This window comes from Zeus faber (assembly GCF_960531495.2).
Source record: "Zeus faber genome assembly, chromosome: 15".
Classification (NCBI taxonomy): Eukaryota; Metazoa; Chordata; class Actinopteri; order Zeiformes; family Zeidae; genus Zeus; species Zeus faber.
The window spans coordinates 4,940,355-4,959,625 of record NC_137194.1 but is presented as its reverse complement, the minus strand read 5'-3'; the positions used below and the strand labels follow the sequence as shown (position 1 = coordinate 4,959,625).

Here is a 19,271-nt window from a genome sequence, read left to right as displayed (position 1 = left end):
TAGACCTAGACCAGCTCCAACCCTCCTCCTGGAAAATCTAATTTTCTGAGAAAGTCCATTTCCGTTAGTCCAGATCCACAGAGCCACCGGGTCGGGGTTTCGGCCGAATCCGTGTCCGCCAAAGCGCCCCCAACGAGAGCGACTCCGACGGCGCCGCTCGGGCCAGAACAGGGTGATGTTTGTCCAAAGTCCTTGGAACCGCTGGGGCCTTCCATCCCTCCACATGTGGAACACCTCAGACGTGTCGCTCACTTTACTGGACTCCACAAAGCGCACACGCGCGCACACCCCACTTTCCACACTTATTCAACACACCAGGTGCAATAATCTACTGGGCTGAAAACCAGTGGCGGGCGGCTGGGGATAAAACTGATTTACGCCTATTTCCATTTTTTTGGCGCGTGCGGCTGAAAACCTACAGGACGGCGAGAAGCCGCTGGGCCGCCCCGGCTCCAGTCGATGACGCGCCGCCGCTTATTTGAGTCCCAACGTCAAACGCAGAGACACCCGGGCAACAGAAGACGGAGCCGCAGTCTGGGACTCACCAGCCCCTGACAGAACAAAGTACTGAGACAAAGTGTGCAGCGCAAAAGAATGACATCATCTTCCTGGCAGACGAACCACCGAGCCGGGTTCAAGGCAGAAGGTTTGACTTCCACTCCCCTCCCCTCTGGCAGCGTCCGGCTGTGTTTGCATAGCTCGGACGGAGATTCATAGATGCAGGGGGAGAGGGGGGAGGAGAGAGAAATAAAGGCAAACCAAATAAAGTCAGAAAGTTTATTTCTCGCAAAATAACAAAAAAAAAAATTAAAAATAAAACAGCCCTCCTCCCCCTCTTCGTCGACACGTGAAGCCGACAGCCAATTGGGAAATATTACAATTAAGCCAAGCGGGAGAAGGGGGGGTAAAAATGAAAACACACATAATATATGTGCGATGATGCATCATACAGCAGCTCCGGCCGTCAGGAAACACCAACCTCCTAAAATCTGGTCCCAACTCACACTTTAAGTCAATGAAACGAGGTGGAAGTGAACGTGACAGCCCAACGACACCAGCAGGGAGCCGCCCTCCTCCGCGAGGCGGGAAACAGTCACAGCTTTTGTCGTTTGCATAAAACGTGTTCTCACGGGGATGGGGAAATGGTGGCGGGTCACTCATGGAACGTCCAACGCCGGGGGGACGCGAAGGAACGGATCCCGGGACTCCTGGCTTCCCCTCCCGCTGAGGGTGGTCTGCGTCTGTGCGTGCGTGTGTGTGTTTGGGGGGGGCTGAGTCGTCATCCTGTTGGGGGGGGGGCCGGGTTTAGAATTTGAGGCTGAACCCCGGACCCACCGCCGAGGCTCCCTGGTTGCTGGTGGTCAGGTGGAAGCCGGTGTCCTTCAGGTCGTCATCCCCCTGATACGGAGAGGAAGGGGGGAGAGAGAGGAGGTGGGAGAGGGAGAGAGAGAGGAGGGGGGAGAGGGAGAGAGAGAGGAGGGGGGAGAGAGGAGGTGGGAGGGAGGGGGGGGAGAGAGGAGGTAGGAGGGAGGGGGGAGAGAGAGGAGGGGGCATTTAGTACGCGGTGGACTTCAAAAGACAGAATTACAAAGCCAAAGAGCACGGCTGGTGGGGGAGCAGACGAGGGAGCAGAGGGCAAGAGAAAGTTCAACGGCGCGGCTGCAGCGAGAAGCCATGTGGTGGAGGCTTGAACACCACCCGTCCCCCCCCTCCCTCCATGCCAACACTGCCCTTTTGTTCTTTCCTTGGGGAACAGAAAAAGATCAGTTTGGAGGGAGTATCCCAGCACCCTCTAAACCACTGAGAGAGAGAGAGAAAGAGAGAAAGAGACAGAAAGAGAGGGAGAAAGGGGGGGGCGACAGGGAGAGAGAGAGAGAGAGGGGGAGACAGGGAGAGGGAGAAAGGGGGAGAGAGAGGTGAGAGAGAAAGAGGGGGAGTGAGGAGAGAGAGAGACAGGGAGATAGAGAGGGAGAGGGCGAGAGAGAGAGGGTAGAGAGAGAGAAAAGGAGAGGGGGGGGAGAGACAAGGGAGAGAGAGGAGAGGTGGATGGAGCAAAAGCTTCGGCGCGGAAAGTCGCCGCCCACCCCCAGGCCTCCCTGCTGAACGCATCAGGAGCCGTGAGGATGATGAGGATGCCCATTATGGAAAACACACACACACACACACACACCCACGATCTATTTAACACAGACGGAGCACGGTCTGCTCTGGTCCATCTCTGTCATGGAGGGAGGGCCCCGCCGCCCCTCGGTAATGTCCTCACCAGCTGACTGTAGCCCAGGCCTCCCTCCGGGGGCCGCGGGCTGGTGCCCCTCTTCACCCGCTGCTGCTCGCTCTTGGCCGGCCACGTGGGGAACATGGAGGGGTCGATGGGCAGCGGGGTTTCGCGGAAGTACTCGTGCTTCAGCGCCTCGTCCGACAGGATCCGCTTGCTGGGGCAGTAGGTAAGGAACCTGGGGGAGGGGGGGCGAACGAACACACACACACAGACACACACACACACACACACACACACACACAAACGTGAAGAGGGGTCCTGTCCGTTTACGACACGGGTGAACAGGTTGCTCTTTCTTTTTTCCGTTCCGCTGCTTCCTCTCGCACCGATATGAAAACTCCCTTGGGGGGTTTTAACACGGAGGCAAAGCGTTCACTGTACATAAACAGGTCGAAAGGTAAGTAGAGGCCAGAGCCTTATGTAGTCTGATATATTTTTATGGATATATTAAAAATATATAGGATATATTTAAACGCAATCAAATGCCGGTTCGGTAGACGGTGTAAATTGTTTGTTAATTTCACAAAATGTTAGCGACCACACACAAAGCATAACCTGCACATTTTTCCTGTTCCCCTTATATAGGTGATAAGTAACTGATTTGAATTTCCAGCGCGCGCGCGCGCGCGCGCACACACGCACACACACACACACACACACACACACACACACACACACACACACACACACACACGGGTGTGATATTCCAGACAGCCCTGCGATGTCGACCCGTCAACTTAAGACTTTCTCGCCTCTACATATGACAGCGATGGGAGGGCTTCAGACAACATTCCTCCGAGTCCTGCCGCCCCGAAACGTGTCCTGAGGGTCCAGCGATGGAGAGACCCTCAAAGAATAACAACGGAAAGCCACAAGGAAATGCCATCCAGCTGACACACCGCAGAGACGTCCTGCAAGGCATGGTGTTGTCATTGAGGCGACGGTACAGACCACGTGGGTGGGCTCGGATCTGAGCGTGTCGGGAGGGGGTTGAAGACCGGTTCAGTTATAGCCGCTAAAAAATAAAAATACAGCGAAAAGCTCTTATAGTGATCACGTGTGTGCGGGTCAAATTGATCACTGTAAGTGGACGATTATTATAATGGTTATACTTGATGTATCAGCAGATTTTTTTTTAAACCACTTTTATTCATTTATTTATTTGTTTCTCATGCAGATTAGCATCTAATGGTGTCAACGGCTCTGCGGAGCCTTTTGTTTCGTTCAATTAGGACGCTGAGAAAATAAACACGTCTATCATGAAAACATTTTCTATTTTTATTTAATTTTGAGAAATAGGAAACGGGGACGCGGAGCGGAGATGGTTCCCTCATTACGCATTCACGCCACTGCTCTACACCTGCTTAACAAATTATCAGTCTCAAACACATTTTAATAATTGTCGGACAGGATTTAAAGTGTTTAGCGGCACCACCGCAGACGACTTACCGCGAGGCAAACTATCATGGGAATTAAGTAAAAATTTTTTATTTTTTTTATTAAAAATAGAATTACCGTCGTTAAAAAAAATATAAATTACATATGTATGAAAAGGTCCAAAATGAACAGCGTAAGAAAGTACTTGATTACTTTAAGAAAATTATTCTGTCCCAAGCATTTTGATCCGCATAAGTGGCCGATCACCGTAACCGTGATGATTATAAGCCGTTTCCACTGTACTCAAAATACAGGAATTTGTCTGACTTGTGGAGCCCCACTGTGGCGAGTGTGTCTGTGAAATTCAACTCTGGCACGGACTCTGAGCCAACGCACTTTAATGGATTAGCAGTGTGCTGCCGCTGCCGTGTTCTAACTCCGCTTGCCTAAAGCGCGCCAACTCAATCAAAAGAAAAAATAAAAATAAAGTAACGGATGCCCGGAAGGCGCGGTGGCACGTCGCATCTCTTCTGCAATCTGGTAAAAGAACTGACATTAAAACGCGGCTGGCTGCACCCAGAAACGCACTCACGGAGGTCCGGGTGATAACAGATTTTGACGAAAAAAAAAAAAAAAAATGAATCAGAAAAATAAAAAAATATATATAATCTGGACGAGACATTTGAAAGAAAAGAAAAAAAATGGAAAATTTCACCTCAGAGCTGCACCGACCCGACTGTTTTTTAGTTCTGATCTGGATACATGTGCTGACACCGATACCAGAGCTCTTTTTTCTTATTATTGTTTTGTTTGTATTATGTATAAGGTTACATGGAACGTAGTAAACCCAACAGCACACAACACAAAAAATATATATACACACACACACACATATATACATATATACACACACAAAAATCCATTAAGTTTAAATGTATTCCAAAGGAACTTATTTGAACTGTATGTTAAGTAAGTTTCCCATTCTTCACAATTTACCTTTATATACAAACAGGAGTAGGATTTCAGAGTGAATATTTGAGAAAAAAAGAACCTTTTGCGTTGAAGTCGCCCCCCCCCCATTTCAAAGCTTTTTTTCTACTCCACACAGATCATAAACGCCTGAATATAAAAACAACTAATTGAAATTTGTTGAGAAATGTAAACGTTGTGTGCTTTTTACTCAGAAAAAACCCCCATTCACTTGTATTTGTTTACAGGGCAGCCTTGCCCGTTCCGTTACTGCAGCAACGTTGGCGTGGGATTATTTTGGTTTTAAAGCGGACGCAACCGGCCGGCTGAAGGAAGTATCTGTGTCCCTTTTAATCCTCATCCGGCGAATTGTTTCAGTTCCTATTCACACGTTGCGCTTTCCAGGTTACTTATTTAGGGATGAATACTCGCGGACGCAGACCATTCAATTAGCAAAATAAAACGGCGGGTTCCTGGTCCAGTGCAAGCTATGGGATGGAATTTGGACGGGCACGTGGATCGGCGGCAGCAGTCGGATATCCGATGAGTGAATGACGTCAGTATCGGCACCGCTAATGGATCGGCCCCATCCCTGATCTCCCTCATAGTAGAACGTCCAGCGTCCATGTCACTCAGACAGGTAATCACATCGACAGCCCGCACATGAGAAAAAACGGCAACACACGCGCGCGCCTGAAGTTGTGTGAGGAGTATTACTTGTTCATGAGGTCGAAGCCTTGGTCGGACAGCAGCGCCCCGAAGCGTTTCCGCAGGTTGTTGTAGGGGTACTCTGTGAAAGTCATCTTCTTCACGGCGGGAAGCTCGCCGTAGCCCGGCCAAATCTTCTCGCTGGGCGAGCCCAGATCCTGGCGACGGCCAAGCACAACATGTCAACACACGGTACAGCAGAGCGGCCGGGCAGGAGAGGTCGGGCATGTGGAAAGGGGCCCGCCCCGTTTCAAAGGCATTTTGCTTTCTTTAAATCAGGCACACTGAAGATAGATGGATACCAAGCATCGTTAAATATAAATTCATTTAAATCTGAAAAGCAATTAAGCAAAAGAAGATTATAAATGCGTGAAAAAAGCCGTAGAAAACGTTGCATTTCGTCGGGTTTTCATTAATCCTTTTGCACCGCTGCCCTTTTGGCGACAGCCGCGTCGAAGTAAGAGACACGCTTCCTGCTGTCAAACAACTGCCGCCAAACTCTGAATGTACCGCTGCGATTGCAACGAGTCACTTTAAATAAAATGTGCTCGCACCGTTATTCAAAACATATTAAAAAATACACGAAGGGAACCAACCTTTCACGGTCTGGGTTGGAAGACGGCGAATCAATTCTAAGAGCCAACCGCCCCTGTGATCTGGTATCATTTTCGACCGATCATTTTGAATTCAGTCATTCCATTGAAGCTGTTAGATAATCCAAATCTGTACATGATCACAGTCATGTGCAGATTCCTTCTTGTGAACGACGACCACCCAAGTTGTCCTCAGACCACACAACGCCGAGTGTGACATTCATTAACTAAACTCAGACATGAAGCCACAGAGCCTCAAGACTTTTAATTCATCGTGGTTATGCAACTTCTGCTTATAAGGGGGGGGGGGTGTAGCCATGTGTAGCCTTTGGAAACCCGTGCGCAAGAAGAATGCAAAAATCACAGTCACGGTTACTCAGACGCAGTCAATCATCGCACCACACGCTGTGCTGTGGGATAACCTGGGAATATCCCCGGGAAGACCCCGGGAAACCTTCCCAGCCCCTTCCGGAACGGGCTGACGGAGGCCCGTCCCAAGAGGAGGAGACACTGTGTGCGCCCCACCCGACAGCCGGGCGGCTGGACCGGGCAACCGCAGAGTTTCCGAAGCCTTCACGGGATGATCGCATGGCGTCCACGACAGCGCCGCCTCGTGGCGAATCATGGGGCGGTGTGCCTAAGACTAAGATTTAGGCGCTGGAGAGCGCGTCACAATTTTTACAGGGAGTGAACAATTAAAGAGGCGTTTACCTTGAAGACCTTGTTAATTTGGTCAATCTCAGATTTTCCGGGGAAGAGGGGCTTCTGGGTGAGGAGCTCTCCAAATATGCAGCCCACCGACCACATGTCCACAGCCGTGGAGTACTCCTGCGGAGAGAGGCGGAACCAGCGTGGCGCTCAAAGACAGACGAAAAAAACCCAAAAAAAAACCCCAACACTAAAAACAACCCTGAGACCCAGTCTGCCTGGCAGCCGTCCAGAGCCCCAACGGGTTTGATGGAGTCCAGGACCGCAGCCTAGCCGGAGCACTCGAAACACAGAGCCTGTGTTTGGTTTTTGATATAAACGGCTTCATGACCAAATGTCGGGTACATGTTGAAAGTGTCTTTTTTTCTTTGTTTGAAGGGAGATTTCGGTTGGATGGGGGGGGGGGGGGGGGGGGGGGGCATCGATATGGGGCCTTGGAATTAAATTTTCAATGACATATCGCTGTAGATTTGATACTTATGGCAATGATTTTTAGAGTAGTAAGGTGAATGAGAAGCTGTTTTTTTTTTTTTTTTTACACATTAACCCTCCAGGCTTCCATAGGTTATGGCTGTGATTCATTATTGTTCTATTTTAAACACAGAACAACACAGACTATTAAAGTGGAGATATAAACTTGTGCCGAGCTCCTCCTTCACTGTGAGTCACACAGTTCCGCTGCGCTTTACATCACAACCACACAGTACAGTATCATCGGCCTGAGGAGAATTGGATGTAACGTCATGCGAAGCAGTAAATTTTTGCCGGACATCAATTTCAGAAAGTCAAGCTTAAAAATCCTGATTCGCTATCGGTCTGGAGCTCATGGCAGCGACAATATAAAAAAAAACAAAAAAAAAAACAGCCCCAACAGGAAATCCTGAAACTTTGATTCCGAGTTCCCCTGCCTCAGCCAAACTAGGAGAGGTTTATGGTTTTCAAAGACTGTATCTTGTACTGCGCTAAGATTTCTGACTCTAGTGTGGGGGTGGGGGTGGTGGTGGTGGTGGTGCGCTGGACGTCGTCTTCCCACCTTCGCTCCGAGCAGCAGTTCAGGGGAGCGGTACCACAGGGTGACCACCACCGGGGTGTAGGGCTTCAGCGGCGACCCGTACTCCCTGGCCAAGCCAAAGTCACCGATCTGCAGGGGAGAGACGTCGGTAATTACGGCCCCATTTTTTTTTGGACACAAATGTTCTAAAGCAAAAGAGACGTGGCTTCACATCGGCAATCAACAGAGGGGGCTGGGATGAAAGAGGGGATGGATAAACTAACTAAATTGTATGGTCCGAGTGAGAGGAGCAGATATGTGCCCGAAACAGAACCCTGGACAGACCATGAGGACAGCAGGTATATTTTACCAAGGTAGACTTGCGTGTTGTCATAATGAAAACTGTTACCTCAAAACAGTCAAGGTCTTAAAAGCCTCCATTTAAATATGCAGCTGCAAACAATGCAAAATGGTCTCCATGCATATCCTGCCAATTTGAGTTAGACAGCTCATAGAAGGCTGATTTGGGTGTTAATTTTAAAGTCTAATATTTGCCCCCTCCCGCTATTTTGAGCTGTACACATTGAAGCACAATCGGACGATACGGACTCTTCGGCATCAGAGTTCTGAACCAGCCTCGTGCTGAACCTGGGCCGCGCAGGCCATCAGAGCGGCTCACCTTGAGGATGCCCTTGTGGCTGAGCAGTAGATTGGAGGTCTTCAGGTCACGGTGGAGGATCCAGTTGTCATGGAGATGGCGGACACCCCTGAGTAGTTGGATCATCAGAGTCTTCACTTCCCCTGAAGGGCGGGGGAGAGAGCTCAAATGTTGACATATCACATTGTTATCACGATATAAGCGCACTGTGGAAGCATTGCTGTGAGACACAACTTAAAATGGTTTAAAAGACTATTTTTGGGAAACGTTTTCAAGCTGGACTTATAATTCTGAATTTGATGTTTGGCGTTTGCCTCTGGGTATTCATAAAGTGTTATGTTTTATATGTGTGTATATATAGTTTATATGGGCAAGATGAAGGTATTTTACCAGGCAGGAAGGGCTGCTTCATGGTCTCCATCAGACTCTTGAGGTCGTGTTCCACGTAGTTCATCACAATGTAGATCTTGTCCATATTGCTTCCAACTACTATTTCCTGATCAGGAGAAAAGGGAGATCTCTACAGTGCCGCTTTATTTTTTCAAACTAGTTTTCTCATTCATGTTCGGCAGGTTGGATTACCAGCTCCAAACACACAGGGCAGACTTGGCTTTTTCCTTCCGTTTCCGTCCCCTCTTACCCTGACTGTGACAATGTTCGGGTGCTGAGCCTTCAGGATGGTGTTGATCTCCCTCAGAGAGGTGATGGGGAAGCCTTCTTTCTCCTTCTCCATCTTGAGCCTCTTCAACGCCACTATTTCATCTGCAGTGACAAACGCAGAGGCGAGGGCGACGGGGTCAAAGCGGGCGTGAACTCCGGGGGGGATGGGTGAAAACAATGCGGAGCCGTGTGCCTTCCTACCGGTCTTTTTGTCCTTGGCTCTGTACACCACACCGTAGGTGCCCTCCTCGATCCGGTTCAGACATTGGAATTCCTCTACACTGCGACAACCCTGTTTGTGTGTGTGTGTGTGTGGGGGGGGGGGGGGGGGGGGGGGCACAAAGCAATGATTCACAAAACGTTACTGAAATTATTTTGCTGTTTTTGAGGAAAAAAAAAAAAAAAGATGTACATAAACACAACTGGCTATGCTAAGGGTCCCTAAATCGGTTGCACGTTTGGCACCAGTAGACGTCCAGTCGCCACCATCAAACGCATGCAGACTTAAGCGTCATTAGAGAAACGTGACGCCGTGGAAAAAAAACCCAAGGAGCGAATAATTCCTAGCAAAAATATCTGCACCGCATTTCTATTTACACCATCACATCATCATTTAGCAAACGCTTTTGTCCAAAATGACCAAGTATTCATTTGCCGATGGAGGAGGAGGAGGAGGAGTTAAGTGTCTTGCTCAAGGACATTTCAGCAGCTAGCAGGAGGAGCCAGGGGGATCAAACCGGTAACCTTCAGATTACAAGATGACCTCTCCTGAGCTACTGCCCCCAACAAGCCGTTTAGGAGCTTTGACCTCTACAGATGGTACTGAAACATGTTAATTTGAGCTTCAGCACGACGTAAAAGGTATTTATTTAGCACCATTTCATTCCATTTTGTCACAGCAAACAAAGTACTCGCGACGCTCACTTTCTGAAGTGCAACCCACCTGGAGCGCAGGGAGGTACTTGGGCAGCTCCTTCTTGAGCTCCACAGGCGAAATGGGCGGGGAGTCGGGGATGTAGTTCTCCTCGGGGGTGGGGGAGCGGGAGTGGGTCTGGGAGTGGGGCGTGGCGTTTCCGTCGCCCACCTCTTCGCCCTCGTCGTCTTCCATGTCTTCGCCGCTCTCTTCCGTGTCGTGGTCGAAACGGGACTCGGGAACTGCGGTGCGGGGGGTTCAGTTTATCTGCAGTCAACACTTTTTTTTTTCTCCTCGGAGAGCGCTGAACAACTGCAAAAGCAAAAGAATTAATGAAAGGCCAAGTGCCAACCTGGTGGAATGTGGTTTCCATTTTCCCGCTCCTCCTCAAACTCGTCCTCCGACCGCTCGTCTTCACTAACATCTTCTGCTGGGGGAAGGAAAAAAATGGAAGACAAAAGCTGGTTTATTTCTGAATTATTAATTACCGTATTAGAATTGGCTGACCGAGCTGAAAAAAAAACAAACAAAAAAAAACAAAAAACGCTCTGACGTTTGAGTGATTTCTATGGTAATTATAGTTTTTTTTTTTGCAGCAGCAGCAGCAGTTTGATCTTGTGAGCAGACAAGTTGTGCCGTTCCGTTTTCCTGTTATCGCCGTAACACAAAATCGTGTTTACTGACAGCCGCTGATGTTCACCTGCACTTTGGTCGGATCTCCCCGAGTCCGACGCAGAGTCTTCTTCCTCTTGCCCGTCCTCCTCAGCGTCACTCTGGCTGCTGGACTCGTCCTCCTCCTCGTCCTCCTCCTCCTCCTCTTCATCACCTTCCGAGCCGGATCCCGATCCTAGATGAGACACAGACTGACATTAACCCAAGGTCTCACACTGGCTCAGAATGTTGGTCCGGCGTGGGGCAAACGTTGACATTTTCACAAAGGCAAAGTTAAAAATTCAAGGTCGACGGCAACGCTTAACGAAATTGATTAACGACTAAATGTATTTGTTTTATAGGAGTGGTTTTTTTTTTAAGCTACCAACCCCGATGATCTGAAAGCTTTTTTTCGAGCCTGAATTTCACACACTCGTCCCTTCTCACCCAGGGAAGACTCTGCCGTGCTGGTCTTCCTCTCACTGTCGCTGATGTCCTGGAGGTCCGCCAGCAGGTCCTTGTCCTCGGGCTTCTCCTCCTTTGCCACTGAGGAGGAAAACAACCCATCAGAGCGGACACCTGCCACGCCGCCTGCGCTATTGTCCCCTTTTCACAACAGCAGGGTGTTATATGTGACGCGAGGCAAACACTAACGCCCGCTTTTCCGCTGCTCGTCTTGATCCTGTCGTTCCCGTGGTGGCCGAGTTGGACTGCGGCTACGGTGGCTCTGTTTGGTCTTGTCGTCATAGTCATCGGGCAGTGCCCGGTGGTGGGACGGCACTGTGGAGCAGAAACAATTTCAATGTGTCAGCATTTTGAACAAATGTTGCTTCATGGGTTAAATGTCATTAACGAATACAGAATTAGAACAGCGGCAAGTCCTGAAAAACAGTGAAAAGCAGCTGCATTTAAAACAACTAAATTACAATTAACCCTTGTTTAAATAACTCCGCTTTTGAGATATTGGAAGGTGCTTTTCCCTAATTTCACAGGAGCTAGGCTAGTCACTTCCCCCTGCAGCCTTGCATTTAGCTAACACAGTTAGCATGCAGCTAGTCAATATGTTGGTACAAGACACACAGTAATGAAACTGGTATTGACCGTCTCGTCTGACAAAAGTGAATTTCCCACAAAAATCTCTTTGACCATATTTTTAATAAGCTTGGGTAAATTTAAGATTAAATCTTCGATCGCGATTGACATTGACGGCAGACCTTTTTTTTTTTTTTAATCTGCCAAGAGAAATCCGAGCATTGAAACGTGTAATCAGTTCACCACGTTCTGAAACTGGGAGGGGGAGGCTGTCGCCCTCTCCACTCAGAGTTGTTGAGTAACCACTGGTAATCACATCTCACTTCCCGCTCTGCAGTTCCAGTGCAGAGACTTTGAGGGTCAGGTGCTCAAAATAAATAAATAATAAAATAAAAAAGGCACATGTTCCTAGCTCCGGTTCTAGGCATTTTGCCACACAGGGCAAACGGAGCAGCAGAGCAGAGGGCACGTTCCTTATGAATGTGTATATCTTGCCCAGAAGATCCGCTAGCTCAATGCCCATAAAAAAATAAAAATAAATAATGATAACGATAACGATAATGATAATAATAATAAAAAACACCTGACAAAAGGGGCACCGTGGCATCCATGGGGCATCAAAGGGCAAAGAGGCAGGTACTCGGGCACCTCCGCAAATCTTGTGATTATAATAAAGCAATATATAATATAATCTAATAGAGAAAGATTTTGATTTGTTTTGTTTCCTGAGTTTCATACTTGTATGGAAAACGAAAAACCTAAACCTAACTCAGAGCCGAGCTTTTTTTTGTTTGTTTGTTTTTGTTTCTCCTCAAGCGAGCGAAACGTGCAGTCTTCTGTGCTTGTCTTTTTAGTGTAGATCTATTTATTTTCATTTGTTTCTTACGTGTATAAAACAAACATTTTAAAAGCACAACTGAGTTAAGGGACTGCCTCGTCCCGTTCCAAAAAAAACCCTACGCCTCCCTGTTGCTTTCGGTTGCTATGGACTTCAATTAGTAAAACCTGTTAAATCCTGCACTTCTGTAATGGAGAGACCGCATTTGTCAATTACATGCGCACGTACCCCCCGATAGAACCGTCAATTGGTGATGGCCCAAGCCTAATATCTAACTTTTAAGACTTCCAAGTATAATCCCTGTTGAATTAATTCATGACACAAGCCAGACAACATTTCCTCCAATGCTAAAAGTGAATTCCTGGAGTTTGTCGAGTGCTAATAAAAGACGCCCCTCCACTGACCTTCTCGGCGAGCCTGGCGCTCCTTGCGCCGCTCCTCTGCCCTCCTCTCCCTCTCCTTCAGCTCACGCTGCTCCTTCTGTTGCTGCTCGCGGAGCTTGCGGTCGCGCTCGCGCTGACGCTCTAGCTGCTCCAGCCGGTCCCTGTGGTCCAGAGGAGACAGAGGAATCCTGTCAGGCTCCCTGCAGAAACCCTCCCAACCCTGGTCATCTCTACGGAGAGGGAAACAAAGTGAGGGGCCACCTGAGGTCAAACGTATTTTTTTTTAAACCTCCCCGGCAAACAACTCCCAACACCCCCCCCCAAAAAAACAGTCCAACACCAACCCCAACACCACACTGTAGAATATGGAGGCTTTTGCCACATGCAGTTTTACTTGGAATTGTTCAGGCAATTCCCAGGTAAAGGTCTTCTGTGGCAAAGTTGATAAATATAAATGTAAATGTGAATGTCTCAAGCATTGTCTGTAACATTATTTGACTCCAGAACGTACGGTAAACAATTAACATTGTCAGCGAAATCGACATGATACAATGTGAATAATACATATGGTATAATATGTGTTGGATAATGTAAAGGCCAGAGGAGCCCTGCTAGACTGGACGAGTGGTCACCTCTCTCTGCGGGAGTGGGCTCTGGCCTGCTCCCGGCGCTTCTGTCGCTCCCAGTCTCGTCGGGCTTTGTCCTCCTCCCACTGGCGCTTCCTGCGCTCACTCTCCCGCTCCTTGTCTTTATCTTTGGGCCGCACGTGTTTCCCCACTGGGGAAGGTATGAAAAAAAGGAAAGGGGGGGTGGAAAAAAAAGTCAGTCTCACAAATGTAATTGCTTCCCCATTAAGCAACTACTTGATAGCAAAGTAACTACCAGAGTGATTTTCTAGTGATTTTTCTTTTTGTCAAAATAGCATATGAAAAGCCCAAAACCCACAATGCATTTCTCCTTCTAACGATGACTGATCGAGATAACACTGGGTAGAGCTCTTACCTTGCGAAGTTATAGAACTCTTGTGAACATTGTTGTCACAGAGCCGTTCTGAGGCTTTGGTCAGCATGTTTCCATGAACACAGACACAACTGGAACAATTCCATAAAGTGACAGAAACTGCTTTTTTAACCAATGGAAAGTTTTGTTCCTTTTTTTTTTTTTTCCCTTCAGCCAGAATCCAGTGTATGGTGGGGACTGATAAATGAACTGCACCAGAGCAAACAATTCGCTGCCTTTTGAAGTGAATTTTAAATATACAGCAATGTCCATGTCTTGGAATAGCGAGTTATTAAAACTGAAAATATGTCTTTGTGCAATGTAGTTTCAGCCAACAGCGTGGGAGAGTAGAACAAATGACTGTGCTGTTCTTTTCACGTGTTATGTGGACAAAATGAAAAATTTGACATTTCCCCACCGGTATCCTTAAAAGGGACGGAACGTAGAATTTAGTGGCATCTAGCGGTGAGGTTGCAGATTGCAACAGACTAAACTGCTTAGTCTGATAGCGGGACAGCGCTTGCAGGATACATATTTTATTATCTATATGCAGAGTCAAAGAATGGGACAGACCACCCGGTAACATTATGGAGGTTAGAGGAAGAGCCAGTGTTTGGTTTGTCCGTTCTGGGCTACTGTAGAAACATGGTGGTGCAACATGGCAGCCTCCGTGAAAGGGGACCTGCTCCCTATGTAGACATCAACGGCTCCTTCTAATACAACGTAAACACCATTCTTATTATCATGGGACTAGACACTAATTAAAACATAGCTTTATATTTCATTTCTGCCAAGTCCGTTCTGTTAATTCTACACACTGCACCTTCAACCAATATACCTGATCACTTCTGCGCATGTGCCGATTTTGGTTTCACCAACATACACTCACCTCCTTCGGCGGAGTGACTACGATGCCGCCTTTTATCTTTTCTCTTCTCTTCCTTTCTGTGGTGAGATTTGTCTTTTCTGGCCATCTGCTGGGGGGGTTTGATGGCGAGTGATTCGTCCTCTTCTCCTCTGTAATAGATGCAAGGGAAATATTCTGTAAAGAACGCTGCAACTATCTTACCAACCGGTTGTTCGGGCTCCTGTATCAGGTGTCCCCCTTCCCAGTGCACCTTGTCAAAGAAATCAAACAAAAACACCACGGTTTATGTGCTTTAATTTACAGAGAGCATTAGTGCAACTATAGAGCTGAATCATGAGTGTGTTATTCTGTTTGTAGAAAATGTAACAGCTTGTTCAGGTTTTCCTCATTGCACAGAAAGTTCCATAGGTTCATAGGTAGGTAAATTCATAGGTAAATACGACTAACTTAAGGCGGAGGCACACTTTACAAGATGTAAGAACCACTCCGGGGGCTTGCAACGAAAGAAGCCATATCATTTTGTCCTTCTCTTGCCCCCGGGGTGAACTATGTCATTTGTCTTTTTCTTGCTCTGAGGGCGTCCCTTGTCGCGATTGGTCCAAACACACTTGCGTCATGGCAGGGGACTTAAACCTCCTTTTCCAGGTCAACTTCCTTTTTGGTTTTCTTTAAAGACACCAGTTATTTTTTGCTTCATCACCGGTGTCATGACATTTCACTGCATATATGTATGACCGTATGTATATGTATGTGACAAATAACCTCTTGAATCTTAATCTTGAATCTTTATGGTCAAAAAGTTTGACTTTGTTTTAAGTGTGCCTCCGCCTTTAAGCATAGAGGGAGAAAAACTAAATAAACTGCACATTACAACTGAAGGACATGAGTCAACTACGAGTACGAGAGCATTAAATCAACAATGGCCGGCTTCCATTATCCATGCAAATAGTTTGTGGCAAAGGGAGAAACCTAAATATTGAGCACAAACTTTTTAAAATAGCCAATCCAAATTCTGAGAAGATTTATCAACAGCGTGGACCGTTTCATGGGTCAAATATTCTCAGAAACTATACTATATACTTAGTCTTGCAATTGTGGCTGGTGAGGCTCATGGGTATTGTAGTATTTTAGTGCATTTTCAAACAGAAAGTACGACAGAAAATACGATTTTGCTTTGATTGAAAAGATTCTGCATTGTGTAATTTTGAAGATAGCACATACAGTGACATTCTATTGGGAAAAACAATGGGGAGGGGGGCACTTTTAGGAACACAAAGCTCCCCACACGGTTAAGCATGCACGCTTATTCAGACAAGTAAATCCCTCCTCCTCCAACCAAACTCACAGATCTGCTGCTCTCTCCAGGCCAGAGTACCTGTCCTCGGTTGAGTCTTCCCGTGTGTACGGGGAATTTCTAATTGTTATTTCCATTCTCTGATCCCGTAATTCCCCTTCCTCCGGAGTATCGCGTTTGGCTTCCCGATCATCCGCCTGTGGAACAGGGCATGGAGAGAACTGCACAGGATCGCAGAGGAAAAAGGGGAGTGGGTGGGAGACGAAGAGAGCGTTAATTATCGGTTTGGGTCAGAATGAATACACAGCTCTGTTAAAAACAAAAACATTAACGGCATAAATATGGCCATAGGTTTAACATCCACGCAACAACTTATTATGGCCATGATGGGGAGCACCTCTTTATTCCCTACCAGTCATTAGTAGATGCAGCAAGATTGGAAAATCACACCTTAGAATAGATGATCTTGGATGAAACGCTGCTCCTTTATTATTATAATACACCGCTCTATCTGAGAGGAACCGGGTTTTCTTTGGCCAAAATATTTGTTTACTCCTGAATGAGCTGTTTTGTTAATTGTGGCACGTTTTAAAAGAAAACTTAACCAAACAAGGTGACTGCACCATCATGTTTTAAAATTTCACTACCACAATAGAGATAACTCCTCTGCCTAAACAGGCCTATAAAATAGCAAACATTTAATCGACCCAAAACCAATCCAAATGCAGGCGTTTTCCACTGTATACACCTTTAGTTGTACTACTACAAATAATTGCATTGGGAATTTCGGGAAAACATTACAGATTTCTGTCGCTTGGGCTCTGTCCTCTCCTCTAGTTCCCTTCTGCGTTTTTTCTCCAGTAGAATTTCATCAAGTGTTTTCACTTTCCAGGTCTCTTTGTCGTCCCCCATCAGCACCCAATCGCCACCACCGCCTGCAACACACAAGCAACATGCCCCGAATGACCCCATGTTCATCACCATTTGTTGCATTTCAATCAAAAAGGATGTTGGGTTGTTTAAAAGGGAGTGACTATCTCCGCTTTTTGCCGTTGTAAACTAAGCATCACAAGCCAAAATGGTTTCTCTCTTAACAGACAGGAAGAACACAAGGAGAAATTCCAAAATGAATGCAATTGACTTGATATTGAAATGGACCCCCATCATTACAGAGTTTTTTGCTATTTTTGGTGCGAACTAAGAGAGGGGGTGTGAGGTTACTAAGGAAGGGTGAGGATCGAGCTTAATGCCTATTACCTGGGTGTCTTGCATGTTATCCATAGCGGAAACCTCGCACTTTCACTGGTGAAAATACAAAGCAAAACAAACCAATCCAAGAATGACTCAAAATGGTTTAACTTTGGAGTTGTCGGGTAAGGGTGTGTTGGTGCGTTAAACAGGCAAAAAAAAAAAAAAAAAGGTTAAAAAAAAAAAAAAAAGAGATCAAGTAGACCTAGCGCATTCCAGAAGCAGCGAAGCCGTTCTCAAGTACGTCGTATCACTCAAATTACTAAAAGTGTTGGTACGTCGGGGGTGAGTTTCGCCCTGGTGCAGCTATGGCGATCGCGAGGCTGGACCTTCCGCCGCAGTGTCTCCCGACTACACCTGGACATCACTGGCACTGGCCTGCTCGTCTAACGGTCGATTTTTACTCTTCCCTAACTGCTGAGGGACTGCAACCGCACTTGGCAAAAAAAAAAACCTATATATATATCAAACTCTACCACTGTTACTTCTTGCGCTGGAGGTTTCAGTTGACCGTGACTGTGCTGTGCGGGTGGGTTTGGCCACGACCGACGAAGCGTCCGCTCAATCGACCGAATGGGACGTTCACGTTACGGAGCCCGCCGGGCCACGTGGAAGCCCGCGCAGAAGCCTTCGCCGGCGGTAACTCGGAGGGACGCGCACGCCAACGCGATACGACCGGGCGCTCGGCGCGACCCACGGGCGCGCTCTCCGGTCATACTCGCGTTGTCGGCCCGAGCCGCTAGCCGCTAGCCGCTAGCCGCTAGCCGCTAGCCGCTGGGCGTTGAGCGTTGAGCTGAGCCGCACGCTAGCATACGCTCGCCGACGCTACCGTTTCTCTCCCCCCACCCCGCCCCAAAAAAAAACCAAAAACAAAAAGAACCGGCGCGAATCGACCGGGCGTCCTCGGTCGCTGCATAAGACGCGTCACAGAGCTGAACCCGGGGGGGGGAGAGCGCTCGCCGGCCGTGTTTACGTCCCAGCTCCGAACAGTTTGAATTGTTGGACAAACCTGAAAACAGCTCCGCGGTATCATGAACACCGGAAGTCTGAGCGGGCGGGACTGTGTTGTATTTCCGGGTCGTGGAAGGGTTGTTGTTTTTTTTTTTTTTTTATTCTATTAATTATTATTTTTTGATTTGTTTTGACTTTTTTTTTTTTTTTTTTTTTTTAAACGGCGAATGATTTTATTTTCTTTTTTTTTTCGTTCGACGATTTAGAATGAACGTTCAAAGCGTGAAAAATATCATAGTATGCACGTGCATTTAAAATCTATAGTTCATTTAATGAAATAAATGATGAATAAAATAATACAAAAACAAATCGAATAAAGGATCAACAAATGTTTTTACATTCAGTCCTATTTATATATTATTATTATTATTATTATTATTATTATGATTATTGTTATTATGATGATGATTATTATTATTGTTGTTATAATTATTATAATTATAATTATTATTATTATAATAATTATTATTATTATTATTATTATTGTTATTGTTATTGTTATTATAATTATAATTATTATTATTATTATTGTTATTATCATTATTATTATTATCGTTATTATCATAAATATTATTATCATCACTATTATAATTATAATAATAATAATAATTATTATTATTATTATTAGTGTTATTATCATTATTATTATTATTATCGTTATTATCATAAATATTATTATCATCACTATTATAATTATAATAATAATAATTATTATTATTATTATTATTATTATTATTATTGTTATTATCATTATTATTATTATCGTTATTATCATAAATATTATTATCATCACTATTATAATTATAATAATAATAATTATTATTATAATTATTATTATTACTGTTATTATCATTATTATAGCATTAAGAGATTAGTAGTTCTGTTTATGTCTCAAATTCCTTACTCCAAGATAAATACACGAAGTCCTTTTTTTATTTTTTATTTTTTATTTTTAGCGTATTTAACGAGAGAAATATCCACCAGTGTCGTGGACATGCAGCTCTGGACCACAAACAAATACACACAGTTTGATAACATTATGATATTTATTTTATCTATTTATACGCTTTAAAGTTCCAGGGACAGTGCACA

At 46.0% G+C, this 19,271-nt stretch overlaps 1 protein-coding gene across 5 annotated transcripts; it reads right to left on the bottom strand.

The window, feature by feature from the left end:
• Positions 1-763: 763 nt before the first annotated feature.
• On the bottom strand, positions 764-18,224 carry cdk11b (cyclin dependent kinase 11B). Of its 5 annotated transcripts, none has more exons than XM_080014736.1 (21): positions 18,178-18,224; positions 17,178-17,222; positions 16,722-16,855; positions 15,972-16,141; positions 14,648-14,775; positions 13,392-13,536; positions 12,781-12,989; positions 11,161-11,286; positions 10,954-11,052; positions 10,556-10,702; positions 10,208-10,285; positions 9,886-10,097; positions 9,144-9,234; positions 8,923-9,044; positions 8,673-8,778; positions 8,304-8,425; positions 7,667-7,774; positions 6,637-6,753; positions 5,342-5,490; positions 2,264-2,453; positions 764-1,398 (listed from the first exon to the last, which is right to left on the bottom strand). In XM_080014736.1, exons 3-21 carry the CDS (start codon positions 16,830-16,832, stop codon positions 1,306-1,308), a joined length of 2,523 nt encoding a protein of 840 aa, XP_079870862.1. In that variant the 5' UTR covers positions 16,833-16,855; positions 17,178-17,222; positions 18,178-18,224; the 3' UTR covers positions 764-1,305. The 5 variants fall into 5 exon arrangements, with proteins under 5 accessions (XP_079870862.1, XP_079870864.1, XP_079870865.1 ...); XM_080014738.1 differs by having other exon boundaries at positions 10,208-10,282; XM_080014739.1 differs by having other exon boundaries at positions 12,781-12,920.
• Between the last annotated feature and the right edge of the window lie 1,047 nt (positions 18,225-19,271).

Bases quoted from the DNA above. Each gene is read 5' to 3' on its own strand.
- cdk11b (XM_080014736.1), bottom strand. From the start codon at position 16,832: ATGGGGGACGACAAAGAGACCTGGAAAGTGAAAACACTTGATGAAATT. The intron at 14,776-15,971 runs GTGAGTTTGGTT...CATCTATTACAG, and splicing joins CTGGAGAGAGCAGCAGATCT to AGGAGAAGAGGACGAATCAC. The intron at 1,399-2,263 runs GTGAGGACATTA...TCTCCGTATCAG, and splicing joins GCCTGGGCTACAGTCAGCTG to GGGGATGACGACCTGAAGGA.